Consider the following 14,009-nt stretch of genomic DNA (forward strand, 5'->3'; position numbering starts at 1 on the left):
AGCTGGTGAGGTGGTGGTCGAAGATTGCCAACTCTTCCGTCGGGGAACCCCACTCGCGCTTGCCAGCCTGGCCTTGGCAGCCGGGGAGCCTCCGGCGGGAAAATGTAGTCCGGTCGGGGGCACTGTGGGTGTGAAATGTATTCTATTAGAACAATCTTGGGAGAAAGAACCAACTGCTACTCGTCCAGAAAGGATTCTTTTTATGTTGTGAGGACAGGTAGAAGAGATGATCGGAAAGATGGCCGAAAGAATCAGTAACTACAAAGGCATTTTGAGATATATTATTCAAGACTGAACACAGGGCTTTGTCAAGGTTTATGATCAATTTGTGCATTCAAACTTCGTGCAGGAGGTAGGATCAGAGTGGTAAACCGTTGACTACATAGATATTCGGTATTAGATTATTAGTACATAAATCGCATCAGGTCTCATGAATCATATTCATCTCAACATGACATGATCATTGATCATCGCAACTAGAAATATTACTTAGGCTTTCGCCTCCTCATCCTGCTTCATGCCCTGACCCACAAACTTCGACTGAGCAAGAGAGTTCAGTTCATCTTCCTGCCTATCCAATTTGTAGTTGGTTAACCAGAAGCCAATGCCGCCAACAAAGGCCAGGATCGCAACCACAGCGTAGTTCCACACGAGCAGCGGGTCCGTGGATAGACCAACAAAGGCCTGACCAAGGGCAGCTGAGAAAGCGTTCATGAACATCGAGACAGCCTGGACGAGACTGCGCATGTTCTTGGGCGCCTTGGTGAAAGCGTATTCGAGGGATGTGACCGAGGCCAGAATCTCAGAAATACCGCCAAGGATGTAGGTAAGAGCTTGCACCCAAACAGAGATGTTGACGTGGATGCCCTCCTCCAGACATCTGTTAGCCTCTTTACCGCAGGGGCCTTTCTTGTAGATGTAGTGCTGAGTGACCGTTGCCTAAGAAAAATAAGTTAGGTAAAAAAACTTCTTATCTAACCCTTGGGTTTTACCTACGACTATCATCCCGCTCCCGGCCATGAAGAAACCAGCTGTGATACGTTTGAGGGGCGTGAAGTTGATCCCGACACGGCGGAGGAAGGGGTAGAGCCCTCGGTCGAAGATCGGAATGAAGATGATGAGGGCGAGAGGGTTGAAGTTGTTGATGATATCGTTGGGGACGCCACCAAGTTTCATAGTGGCGGCTTGAGAGGTGAGGTTGTTAAGCATTTGGTTGTAGGCGAGCCAGTACAGGGGGTACCAGAGGAACACCCGGCATGCCTTCAGACCACGGGCCACTTCGTCAACCCACGCGTCGTCAAATGTCATCCAGGAAGGGCGGCTATCTCCCAGAGTGCTGGGCTTGACGGTTTCCCAGAAGGGGGTACCGTTCTTCTTGTATCTATTCACCATTAGTATTTCATGCGCAGCTACCGCAGATTGGAAAAATACCTCTTGAATGGGATGCCAGCCACTTTGACCGTGGTCACAGACCAGTGGTGCCTGATGCCTTCCCTGATCAGACGGTAGGCCTGGGTGTAAACGGAGCCAGTTGGAGGCACCAGGATGTACTTGTTGCGGCATAGGTACAGCACGAGAGGGGAGAAGCAGAACATGATCGTGGGCAGCAGGAATGACAGCCAGAAACCCACATATCGCTCGGCGTAGACCATGCTGATCTGACCGGTAAGCGAACCGACGTTGATGCAAAGGTAGAAGTAGAGGTAGACACGAGCAACGGTAGCAGCAGGGTCGATGATGATGCGTTCACCTGAGGGCAGTGTCTTGATGTAAGGCCGCTCATCAGGGTATTGCTCCGCGATCAAAGCGGAGATGTTGGACTTAAAACCACCAGTACCCATACCCATGATGATTAGACCGATTGCGAAACAGGCGATAGCACCGTTGGGGTTGGCAATCACGGGGGGAATGGCGGAGATGATGAGAATAGTGTGACCGACCAAAGCGCAGACGATGGAGAACATGATTGTTCGGAAACGACCCCAGTATTGATCTGCGAGGAAGGCACCCGCGAGCGGCATAACGTAGGCCCAGAAAGAGTTGACTGGTAAGTCGACAGGTTAGCATTGGGAGCATCACAAGGTCAAGGACGCGCGGAACCTACACAAAGTCAAACCGGTAGAGGCTTGCTGGCCCATACCGAGGGCACCAGGCACTTCTGAGCCAGTACCGGGGATGGAACCGGTGGTTGAACCTGGGGGAAGAGGCTGTTGGATGAAGTTGACGACTGGGCCAGGGTTAGCAAGAAACGAATTGCGGTATCCAGGGTGAGCTTCGCATACAAACAGCGGTGGTTCCGTAGTAGGAGAAACGCTCGCACAGCTCGACGAAAGCCACGGAGAAGGTAATCCAGTTCATTTTACCAGAAACGCGGCGGAGAGTTTGCATCTCCTCGGCAGTTGGGTGAAGCTTGTTGAGAGCCTCACTCTCCTCGCCGCCAGCATGATACTCCTTGGTAGCTGGAACCTCCTCAATGCTGGACTCTCTGGCGATGACATCCTTCTCGAGGTGTACCTCCTTCCCCAAGGGAAGATGATCGAGGTGAGCGTTCTTCTGGGCGGCGACGGCGTCGCCGATCTCGACAGAGTCGGCTGGGTTCATGGCGACAGTCTGCTCTGGGGCGCTGGGTGACAGGAATGCAGAAAAGAGGTCCCACGGAGAGGAAAAGAAAATTGAGGTTGGCGGGGAAGCGTTGTAGCTTTTAAGGTAGAAGCCGGGGGGTGCCACAAAAAAAAGCAATTGCGGCCCAGCAGCGAATCACGGCCAGTCCAAGACGGTTATCGCGTGCCAGGGAGGCTAATCGGCCATGGCCGTGGCAAGGAAATTTAGTGTCGAGCAGACTACAGATAACAACAGCATAAGGTCCGATGGCACCATCCGGGGCAATCACCGAATTGGTGCGCAAAATCGCTCCGTATCAATGCCCAGGGTGTGAACCGGCTGTAACCGACAAGCAGGCCATGCCAATGCAGCACTAAGCGACATCTAGGTAGATTCTGGAAGGTCGTTATGGCGCTGGGCGGTCTTGGAGAGTCTTGGGTACCTGCCTGAGAGGCTTCGGCTTCTTGTAATCTGGAGTGGAGGAGCGATAAGAAGATGGGCTGGAAGCCACGGTCTTGGCGTCTGGCTCGCTGTGGGTGGACAAGCACGGCCGCTGCCAGTGCAACCTTGATGCTTGGCATGCCTGGTCTCGGCCAATCAGCTGCGGGAGGCCTCGAAGGATTGGGGCGGCCGCAACGGCAGGGATGGAGCCTGGTGCTTGCAACTGGTGGCTCTCCTCTGCTGGCTATCTCCTTTCTCCTCAATTGCACCGGTCGCGCCAAGTCTTGCCAAGAGCTATATATTTCTGTTGGATAATAGTATCTTGTCGGCAGGGAAGGATCGATATCACGAGTATCTCCTCATCGGTAGCGAATATTGCCAAGTGGCATTGGGAGGCTGTACTCGAGACTCGAGATGGCACCACTCAGCCTTGTTCCTGATACTATGACGCTGTGTGTTGCACAACTGTTTTCAATGGTAACTGTCAGGCGGGAGGCGTCCGCATCCACGGTTTCAGCTGTCGCAGGCAAATGATATATACATGTGAAGCGGAACAAATCAAGAACGCAGCTCTACTCCAGAGTCCAGACTACCGATAAGGTTCAATATCTGGTCAGCACGAGGTGGGATTGTAGGGTTCCATCTGGAGTCTGGGGTGGCCCACCGCACCCCTGCCTGTCTCAGCGCAGGGTCTTATCTGGTGGCGGCGAGAGCTCTCGTCCCTGCTGAGGTTCGCCATGATTGTGAACCACGAGGCTGACCCTTCCAACCGAGTTCCAACACTTTGCCACCATAGCCGATGTGTGTCGTCCTCCGAAATCATCACCAATCCGTTAGCGACTGCGATTTGCGACGATGGTGCAATACGAGGTCTCAAGGGTAAGGTATGAAGAAACCCGTCCCCAAACTCTACTCTTTTTGAGAGTACCTGATACTGATTTTGTGTATGATCCAGTGGGCCAGCCTAATTTGTCCCCTTGATAACGCCATCGATCCAAGAGACGATCATGAGCTTGTACCGCCGATCAACGCTGAACATCGCAGCTCCTTGCGTACTCTTTATACAGTACAGTCTTTCAAGCAAGATGAAGGCACCTTACCTACGTTGCCAATCTCGCTTCGCCATGTCTGACAATGCGCGTGTTTTTTTAATTACACCGTTGCAACGAAGAAAAACATTGAGGGAATGTCATCATTGTGCAACGGAGTGGAAGCTTGTTCCAGGGCCAATGTTGTCAAATCTGCACTGACAGTATTGACCAAAGTGCCGGTACTGATATATATCTTCCAGTGCCGCCATGAAACAGATGGCTTCCTCCTTCTGACTCACGCTCATAACTCAGAAGCTCTGCGGTCTTTCTAAAGTACTTTTTGCTACCCAGGATTTGCCGGAAGAGTGACCACCCGCAGCAGTTGGGTTGACCTTAGGTCTTGTATGCCATCTTGACCGAGCCAGCGGCTAGCGACATTTGCAAATAACCGCAATAGGTTCTGAGCTTCTGGGCATCACATAGTCTCAAAGGGCGTTGTGAAACACCAAACAGTCCGAAAGAGTCTCAACAACGCACACATAACAAGTTAAATAAAAATGAGCGATGGGAATAGCCGGTACAAGACCATGGCCACATCTTTAGAGGTAGTGGATGGTTTGGGCAGGAGCTGAGATGGAAGAGTGAGGCAGCACGTCACTTGATCACTCTCGGACCCCTTCGTCCTTCCTCAACATCAACTCTCATTTCACTTTTTAACCTCCACTTTCATCAAAGCCCAGGTTGCTAACACAAGCAATATGGTATAAATGCTATATAAAATCAATGCAACAAGAATGGCTTTCCTCTCGCTCTTCATCTATTTCTTTGTCGTCGGAGTGGCAACTCTCTGGATAGCACATGCGCCCCGCCCCCTCCAACAAACCTTAACGGCTAGCGATCTTGATAACTGGCTTTCCAGCGAGGCGAGTATTGCTCGAGGTGCTCTTCTTGACCTTATCGGGAATGATGGGAAATGGGCCGAGGGAGCTGCACCAGGGGTTCTTGTTGCAAGTCCAAGTCTGGACCCGGACTGCAAGTCTACCTATAACGGATGCTCATACTCGGACACGCTCGCTAATAATGCCCTAGACTTTTATACTTGGACGCGTGACTCGAGCTTAGTATTCAAGACACTGGTGGAGATGTTCAGGGCAGGCGACACCGATCTCTTACCCGTTATCCAGGAGTGGATATCTTCCCAGGCTCGAATACAGGGAATAGAAAACCCTAGCGGCGGGTTGGCGGACGGACAAGGACTAGGCGAAGCAAAGTTTACGGCCGGGGAGACGGCGTTTGCTGGATCATGGGGCCGGCCACAACGAGATGGACCTGCGTTGCGGGCAACCACGATGATTGAGTTCGGGTGGTGGCTATTGGTATGAAGAAAACTCGTCAGAGTGCCAGTCTAGCTGACGTCAAGCAGAGCAAAGGATACCACCAAGTGGCTGCAAATATAGTGTGGCCTATAATACGCAACGACCTATCGTACGTGGCCGAGTACTGGAACCAGCCTGCGTTCGGTGAGCTCTGATCTCACCGACTGATCATTGATATCTGACACCAATAGACCTGTGGGAAGACCTCTACGGCCGCTCTTTCTTCACTCTGGCAGCAACATATCGTGCGCTGACAGAGGCAAGCGTGTTTGCTCGAAGTATAGGGGTCTCCTGTGCGGAATGCGAGTCGCAAGCACCACAAGTACTTTGCTTGTTACAGTCATTCTGGACAGGGAGGTACATCCGCAGCAATCTGGACACTGGTCGGAGTGGAAAAGATGCCAGTACACTCCTAGGCGTGATACACACGTTCAACCCTCGATCGGAATGCGACGATGCCACCTTTCAGCCGTGCTCGGCCCGGGCATTGGCTAACCATTTCAGATTAGTCGACGCATTTCGCGACCTGTATGATATCAACGCAGACCGCGGTCAGGACCAAGCTGTTGCCATTGGCCGCTACCCTGAGGACCAGTTTTTCGGAGGGAATCCATGGTTCCTCTGTACGATGGCTGCAGCAGAACAGCTATATAGCGCCATATATCAGTGGCATCATCTCGAATCCATAACAATTACCGAAGTCTCTCTCCCGTTCTTTCAATCATTGCACCCGACGGCCGTACCGGGGATTTATTCATCGTCAACGGAGTTATACCATCAATTGATTGACGCTGTCCGGACCTATGCCGATGGTTTTATGCGGATTGTGGTGAGTTTCCCTTTGCCTCGACAGTGCTACGGCAGGTCATGGAACAAAAGGCTGACCGGTACCGGTATAGCAAACGTACGCTTCCAACAATGGGTCGCTCGCTGAACAGATTTCAAAATACGACGGCTCTCACGTTTCCGCGAACGACCTCGCTTGGTCTTACGCCTCGTTATTGGCTGCAAACCGTCGTCGCAATGCAATTGCGCCACCACCATGGACAAACCCAGGTGCCCCGAGCGTCCCTTCGACGTGCTCAGCCACCGGTGTGCCAGGGACGTACAGTCTTGCGACCATCAGCACTTGGCCGCCAATGGACGGATTTCCCACCGCAACAGCTGCACCATGTCAAACTCCGTCGTCAGTCTCCGTGACGCTCGAACTCACTGCTTCAACGGTCTGGGGAGAGGATATACGACTGGTGGGTTCGAGCTTGGACCTTGGGAATTGGGAATTGACGAGAAGCATAACTTTCAGCACCGACCGCTACTCATCTTCGCAGCCAATATGGTGGGCTACAATCTGGCTTCCCGCAGGGCAGACAGCCGAGTACAAATATATTCGGGTCAGAGAAGGATACGTCGTCTGGGAGGGTGGTGTGAATCGGCAGTTGAATGTTCCCGCTGTTTGCGGAGAAAAGTCGCTTTACAGGCGAGAGACCTGGCAATGATGTGATTATGTTGTTAGTATGCACCCGAACACATTGAGCTCTATTATCCCATTGAAAATAGCAATGAATTCCTCTTGTTCTTCATGTCCTCGACCTAGATGCCGGTAATCTGCTTGGCTATCCAACCACCCTTGGCGAGACCATGCAAGGGACAGTTGCATGGCGAGGCTTGGCGGTATTGCTCAACCCGGGCACCTTTCTGGACGACAATCTGTAAATCGGTATGGCAGCAGGTCTTCATTGTCTCCGAATCGTCGCATTCCGCAGTGGAGCTTGACAGATCGCGTCATCGGCCCTAACAAAGGTGCAACCGCCGATCAGCCTGAAGACTGACGTTATCCGGAATATAGACTCTGCATAAAGGCCGACTCTCGCTCGAATGCATTAGTCGACAGACCCGACGGAAAAATCATGAAGCTCAGCAATTTCGTTGCGTTGACTGGATTCTTGGCCCTGTCCGAGGCCATCCCTAGCTCACGACCCAACTTCCTTTTCGTCTTCACTGATGATCAAGACTTGACGATGAACTCTGTGGACTATATGCCACATGTTGCAAGCCGCATTCGAGATCAAGGAATTGATTTTACGAACCACTTTGTCACGACAGCGCTGTGCTGTCCGTCGCGGGTCAGCCTGTGGACCGGTCGTCAGGCGCACAACACGAACGTTACCGACGTCAGTCCGCCGTACGGTATGTGGCTTGCCTAACTCAGTATCTTGAATACTGATAAGTGCAGGCGGTTACCCCAAGTTTGTATCCCAAGGCTTCAACGAAGACTGGTTTCCCTTGTGGATGCAAAACGCCGGGTACAATACCTACTACGTTGGAAAACTCTTTAACTCGCATAGCACGTCGACGTACAACAACCCGTTCGTTCAAGGCTTCAACGGCTCGGACTTTCTTCTTGACCCATTTACCTACTCATACTGGAACTCCAGCTACCAACGCAATCATGAACCTCCGAAGAGCTACGCCGGTCACTATACGACAGACGTCACGGAGGAAAAGGCACTCGGCTTCCTCGACGATGCTTTTGAAGACAATGAGCGGCCATTCTTCCTGACCGTGGCCCCTATTGCACCACATTTCGATCAAGAACCCAACCGTGCTTCAGGAACTCCGCCGCAAGCTCCTATTCCTGCGCCTCGCCACGCTCATCTCTTCCCTGATGCTCGGGTCCCACGCGTACCTTCTTTTAACCCACTCAACGTAGGCTCCCAAGTCCAGCATCAAATTCAAGTTAACAGTATCTAGCAAGCCGGCCCTAGTTGGATCAAAGACTTGAAGCACCAGAACCAATCCGTGGTTGAGTATGAAGACTTCTTCTACCGCCAACGTCTGCGTGCCCTGCAAGGTGTCGACGAGATGGTGGACAAGCTGCTCAACCGTCTAGAGCGCAGCGGCCAGCTCAACAACACCTATGTGATCTACAGTTCCGACAACGGTTTCCACATTGGCCACCACCGACTACCTCCTGGGAAGTGCACATCTTACGACGAAGACATTCGCGTACCCTTTTTTGTCCGCGGTCCCCGAGTCACACCCGGCCAGACGGACTCTCAGGTCACGACGCACATTGACTTTGCCCCGACGATTTTTGAGATCCTCGGACTGCCTCTGCGCAGTGACTTTGACGGCACCCCGATGCGTATTGTTAGGAATAGCTCTTCTGTGCCCCATGAGCATGTCACGGTAGAGTACTGGGGTAGTGCTGTTCTCGAAGGCAACTACGCAAATCTAGGTACGTGCACAACCAAATTTGGGCCACGCAACAAGGAAGCTGACCAGAGTCCATAGTCCCCGGTAACGGGCATCGCATGCCAAACAACACATACAAGTCCGCCCGCCTCGTTAGCGAAGAGCGCAACCTCTTCTACGCCGTTTGGTGTACGGGTGACCACGAATTATATGACCTTAACGTACGTTCCCTTTATACCACTTTGATGTTTGCAATTACAGAGTATCTGACGATAATCTAGACCGATCCCTACCAAGTCAACAACATCTACACAACTGCCAAGCAATCCTTCAAGAACCGCCTGGATGCTCTCCTTCTCGTCCTCAAGTCCTGCGCTGGCAGTACCTGCATCAAACCCTGGAATGAACTGCACCCGGACGGATCAGTTCAGAGCCTCTCGGATGCGCTTGACCCCGGGTACGATGATTTCTACGCGCGGGTGCCGAAGGTTGAGTATGAGGTTTGTGAAGATGGGTATCTTATTTCTGCTGAGGGACCGCAGTGGGATGATGTTAGCGCTGGACTTTGGAACGGCCAGGCCTTATATGATCTACGATTCTGATGATGAGTTGATAACTGTGGAAATTCTGAACGAATACTAGACATGACGCGTACAAATGAATGATGACCAGGGCCTGGTGAAGCTAAAATTACACTGCTGTGGGACAAACCACCACGCGACGTAGCATGAAAGACACGATATGGCAAGCTGTTTAAACGGGTATGGACGAGTCCCGGTGTATTAACGGAGAGTAGCATACAAATACTCTGCATTCATGAGATATATGAAGAACTTTCAGTACCGCGAGTTGCTGGCAGGGAGGTGAATTGCTATAATCAGCCCAGGTGCGAGATGAGTGGAGGGTATGCCGCCGCACCGGTTTCATCTCTATCAGATTAGGTGTAGTAAGACGATCATGAGTGTCGATATATTAGAAAGAGAACTGGGATAACTACTAGCAAAGTTGATTCCAAGCAATGGCGGGGCAGTCGAACGGAGGCACCTTGCAACTCCAGATCTCTGCAACATCCGACAAAGGTATACTCATCAGAGAAGTACAACTGCAAAGAGTTCTGTATTGAGGCAGCGAATACAAGAGTAAAAGCCACAATGGACAAGAAGAAGTGAGGAACAGGTGTGCCGGAGCTTACACCCAGTGCCTACCGCTTGACCAAATTGACAGCCTGGGCGAAAATTGAGCGAAACAACGATGAGCTCTGTTACCCTGGCAAGCGGAGGGTTGACTTCTATCTTGTTGCCATATACAGAGGGTTCAAGCCCTAACTGTCCAGCATTACCAGAGTACTTTCGGTTCTGAACTCTCGCCGTGGAGTGCCCGGGTGAGTATCCTCACAGGGAACTGGCGACGGAACTCCAAGGCGGAGGTTGTACGCCCAAGGCTTAATCTTCCAACCTCTAACCACCGCCATGATGGCTACTAAGAGTGGTATCCAGTCGTTGAGGAACTTGAGGGGAAAAGGATCCGGGCCAAACGCGCCACTGCGGTCATGGTGGTATGATGGAAGGTGCGCTTCATGTCGTGGAAGTGGGTATAGATTGCGCAAGATAATACAAGCAACTGATTTCTGTGACGATGTACAGCGGGGCGCGAGCCCGGCTGATGGCCATGTCGAGCAAATGTGGATTGGCAATAAAAGGAGGCGAATCGAAGCAGTGATGTCCAAAGAAGATCACCACCGGGTTCTTATCCCGGTATCCATGAGCAGTTCAAACCTTGACTGCGCGCAGGGGCTAGAGGGTGCAGAACAAGGACACGGTCTAAGGCTTCACGCGCATAATCCGACATCCAATCAACGCCAAACTCATACATCTTCCTTGATCGCGTCATCGAAAGTCAACTCGACCCGCTTTTCATGCGTGTGGAAGATGGCATGGATAACCACCCTTGGGACGATGCACCTGGAGCTGCTAGACCTAGCGGAACAACAAGTTGAACAACGGATGTAACTGGCCAAGAAACCAGATCAGAACGGCAATAGGGTCTTGCAACGGCGACTTGGTGTTAGCAGGGTTGTCAACGAGCGTTGTCACGGCTGCGCAGGCGTGAGAGTTGTCGATGGATATGCCCTGGGCTTACCGGCTTTCTGGCGAACTAAACTTCGATGAAGACCAGTGACGGTCTAGTTGCCCGGATGTTACCGGCATGGCTTGGTAGACGCGTGCTGTTCGTATGGTGCGTGGATCAGAGCATGTTTTGGGGTTTCAATTCTCATCGGCGACTGCCAGGGCAGGCAAGCCGCGGACATCAGTGAGGGAACATTGCGCGTGCCTTCAATAACCCGAGGAGAATGAGTTGTACTCCGTCAACAGTAAGGAGTATGGTGACCAGCCAAAATGCAGACTGCCATGAAGAAGAGCTTCGTTTTAGGGGGATCGCTAGACTGATAGATTGGTTCTATCCAACCTCATATCGCTTCTCCATCATTGCATCTCGATAGCGCAAATGGGCGCCTCCCTGTCCAATGCCGCGATACAGGCCTGGAATGTGCATCACTCGAATCCACGGGCCTGTACGCCTTTGGAGTAAGGCCGCTGGCGTGGCCTATCGTAGTGCCGGGGGAAGAGACATCTATCAACATTCTCTTCTTTGCCCTCTGGAAACGGAAGAACGAAATGAGTGTCATAACAAGGGACGCCATATGTGACGAAGCGCCTAAACAGGTCGTTATCCATCTTTCCCTCCCCAATTTCGAAGCCACGGGCACGGGGGAAATCCGGGGAATCCTCAATATTCCCGGGCACGAACTGCCCCTTGGTAGCGTCGTACTCTATTCCTGCACGAATGCATAAACTCGCATTAGGCCGGGCTCTTTCACTTTGTCCTTTTCACTTCAACCACCGAAACTGGACCATGGACAGATCAGTTTCCCCTGAACACCCGGTGATGCAGAAGGAATCGTAAATGTAGGCCTTGAGCCGCTTGTCAATCGCGAGAGGACGCTACCGTCAATCCGGTGGCTGTGGTTTTTCTGGGTTGCGTGCATCTCGCTTCCTATGACTCGCCTTCAAGAGTTTCACCAGGATGTTGATGGCATGGATGTGCGTAAAAGATTCATTGTTCCCAGATATGCCCAAAAGCAAATCGCGTCAACCACTTAGAATCCCCTTGTCGTTGCACCTGTATTGAAGCCGTGTTTCATCAGAAATCAGTCGATCAGGCGCGGTGGGTTTTTCTTGACCATGGACCTCAAGTTTGAAGGTTTGCCAAAGGATACACGAAATGAAAGCATGACCTCGCGGTAGAACTAAACAACGGGGTCCTTAACATGTTGGCGAAGAACTGACATCGAGCCGAATGGGTGCGCATGATCACTGGAGATCTCCTGCTGAAAGTGGAATTGCAAAGTCGATATCCTGTGGCGGGCGTCGCAAGCAGTTGTTTCTATGTGAGTCCGCGTAGTCGCAGATGCGTCGTACTTCAACGCATACCAAGTTCTGCATCAGTCCCGTTGCTTCCATTTCGAAGCACAGGGCTGGGGCAACTCAGATATGCATCAATGTCAAATGAGAGCGGTGCCATAGCTGTCACAGCCAGGTGATTGCTGTGCAGACAAGCTAGGTTGAGCGTGATCACATATTTGTTTTGATGAAAAGATGCATCATCATGTTGGTGTCGCCTGTCCACCAGATCGTTGGGATATTCCATGTTGTGGAACAGCCATGTTGCCCTTATGGTTTGTGTTAGATGGCTCTAGATTGCCAGCCCTTCGACCACGCCTGGTACTTCCAGGGCGCCGAAACACCAATGTTGGCTTTAACTTGCTGGTTTTGCTGCCCCGAATACAGCAGCACTCCACAAGGAAACTGTTGGAACTGGGGCCTTTTGTTTCTGTTGATCCCTCTGGTAGATGAACGCCGTACTTAGTTTGATGTGATGTCTCGACGTCTCTAGAAGAAGGCACCCGACCGCATCCACACGAGGTATTGCTTGAGTTCGAGTCATAATTTTCAAGGCAGGAACGAAACGTTTCGACAACATAATCGCACTTGGTCACCGATCTGGTACCAATGGGTGTGGTCCTCGTATGGCCGCATTCTTCCAGTCGCTTGTCATTGCTGTGTGCCGAATCCCTGCCATGCTTGCTTCTCCCTGCACCAAACACGACGTGAGTGTAACTGCCAGAGTGCCAACCATAAACCAGATCTTCTTTCAAAACGGCTGATTCGGCGCCATCTGCTCTCAACAATGCCAGCACGGACTGCGTTCGTGCTCGATGAAGGCTTATGGGCTCTTCTTGCCATCCAGTTGTTGTCGTTGAGAGGCACTGAGTTCTGGCCAAGGACAGGCTGCATACTATGGGCGGCCCGACCGTCTTGCTGGCAAAAGCTGTTAGGGGAACATGTACACCGAGGCGGCAGCTGCTTACTCATGAGGTGTTTCCAATGGGATACGCGTAAAGAGCATTGCGTAGAGCGACCGCCTAGCAGCATTTTTGATCTCCTCCTAATCTTCAAGCCGGATAGCGCACGGAGATGGAGCATAAAAGTGGATAACACTTCCAACAATTGAGTTGACCGGGTCGGATTCTTGCACGTCACCGACACGACGATGATAGAGAAGCGCATAATGAAGTGAACTTGGCTTAGACGGAATTTGCTTCCGCTCCCTGGAGGTGTACAAGGGGCTTTTTCTGGCACCCAGTGTGGTAATCCGAGTCTTGCATCGCGGTCTGGCTGATAGACCGGGCTTGACCAGAGCCTTCTTCCATTCGGCGACGGGATGCGTGCCTCATCTGCGGATTGAAGGACAAGAGCCGCAGGCAAAACAATCAGGCCCCGTCATAGAAAGCCGGTGCAGAGGCGCGCAACTGATGTCAGGGGGTCGGCTATGCCGCTACCGGACGCGCGATATCCAGTTGGTGCGAAACGCAGAGAGCCAAGGCCGATAGATAATTGTTGAAGGACTGCGCCGCTGGCAGCCAAATGCAGGATCCCGTCCGACAGCAATGCGGGTCCGGAAGTGCGGAATGTGTAAGTGGTATATTCATTGAGCTTGAACCCGCGGAACAGCAGTTGCCTCGATGAAGGCAGGAACCACGGACAGCTTCGCCTCGCTGTCAAGCAGCAGCACCCATCATTGCTAGCCGCCAAAAGACAGTGTGACGGAAACGTGCATTTTCTTCAACATCGGGGTGGATGTGTTCGATGATGTACTCAAGGACTTTAGTCCAGTTCTGCTTCGAGAACCAGAGAAGGATCCTTTGCATTATGTCAATGAATCGGGTACTGGAGAAAAAGAACCGGGCAGCCAATGCTCAAGCACATTGTGCGACATCCTGAGAAAGACAACATGGTCGTAACTG

At 51.9% G+C, this 14,009-nt stretch overlaps 3 protein-coding genes across 3 annotated transcripts; 2 read left to right on the top strand and 1 right to left on the bottom strand.

Annotated features, from left to right (window-relative positions):
- Positions 1–489: 489 nt before the first annotated feature.
- DSM5745_09726 (putative MFS peptide transporter) lies at positions 490–2,601 on the bottom strand (the record flags this gene model as incomplete). The annotated part of the gene is made up of 5 exons (XM_026751742.1): positions 490–939; positions 997–1,381; positions 1,432–2,044; positions 2,105–2,227; positions 2,283–2,601. 5 exons carry the CDS (start codon positions 2,599–2,601, stop codon positions 490–492), a joined length of 1,890 nt encoding a protein of 629 aa, XP_026599474.1.
- A 2,266-nt stretch (positions 2,602–4,867) lies between these two features.
- Positions 4,868–6,945, top strand: DSM5745_09727 (putative glucan 1,4-alpha-glucosidase; the record flags this gene model as incomplete). The annotated part of the gene is made up of 4 exons (XM_026751743.1): positions 4,868–5,449; positions 5,497–5,593; positions 5,641–6,278; positions 6,349–6,945. The coding sequence occupies 4 exons, from the start codon at positions 4,868–4,870 to the stop codon at positions 6,943–6,945; spliced, it is 1,914 nt and encodes a 637-aa protein (XP_026599475.1).
- Positions 6,946–7,356: 411 nt separating this feature from the next.
- Positions 7,357–9,246, top strand: DSM5745_09728 (sulfatase family protein; the record flags this gene model as incomplete). The annotated part of the gene is made up of 5 exons (XM_026751744.1): positions 7,357–7,636; positions 7,683–8,155; positions 8,201–8,687; positions 8,744–8,865; positions 8,926–9,246. The coding sequence occupies 5 exons, from the start codon at positions 7,357–7,359 to the stop codon at positions 9,244–9,246; spliced, it is 1,683 nt and encodes a 560-aa protein (XP_026599476.1).
- Between the last annotated feature and the right edge of the window lie 4,763 nt (positions 9,247–14,009).

Source organism: Aspergillus mulundensis (genome assembly GCF_003369625.1).
Source record: "Aspergillus mulundensis strain DSM 5745 chromosome Unknown scaffold_13, whole genome shotgun sequence".
Lineage (NCBI taxonomy): Eukaryota > Fungi > Ascomycota > Eurotiomycetes > Eurotiales > Aspergillaceae > Aspergillus > Aspergillus mulundensis.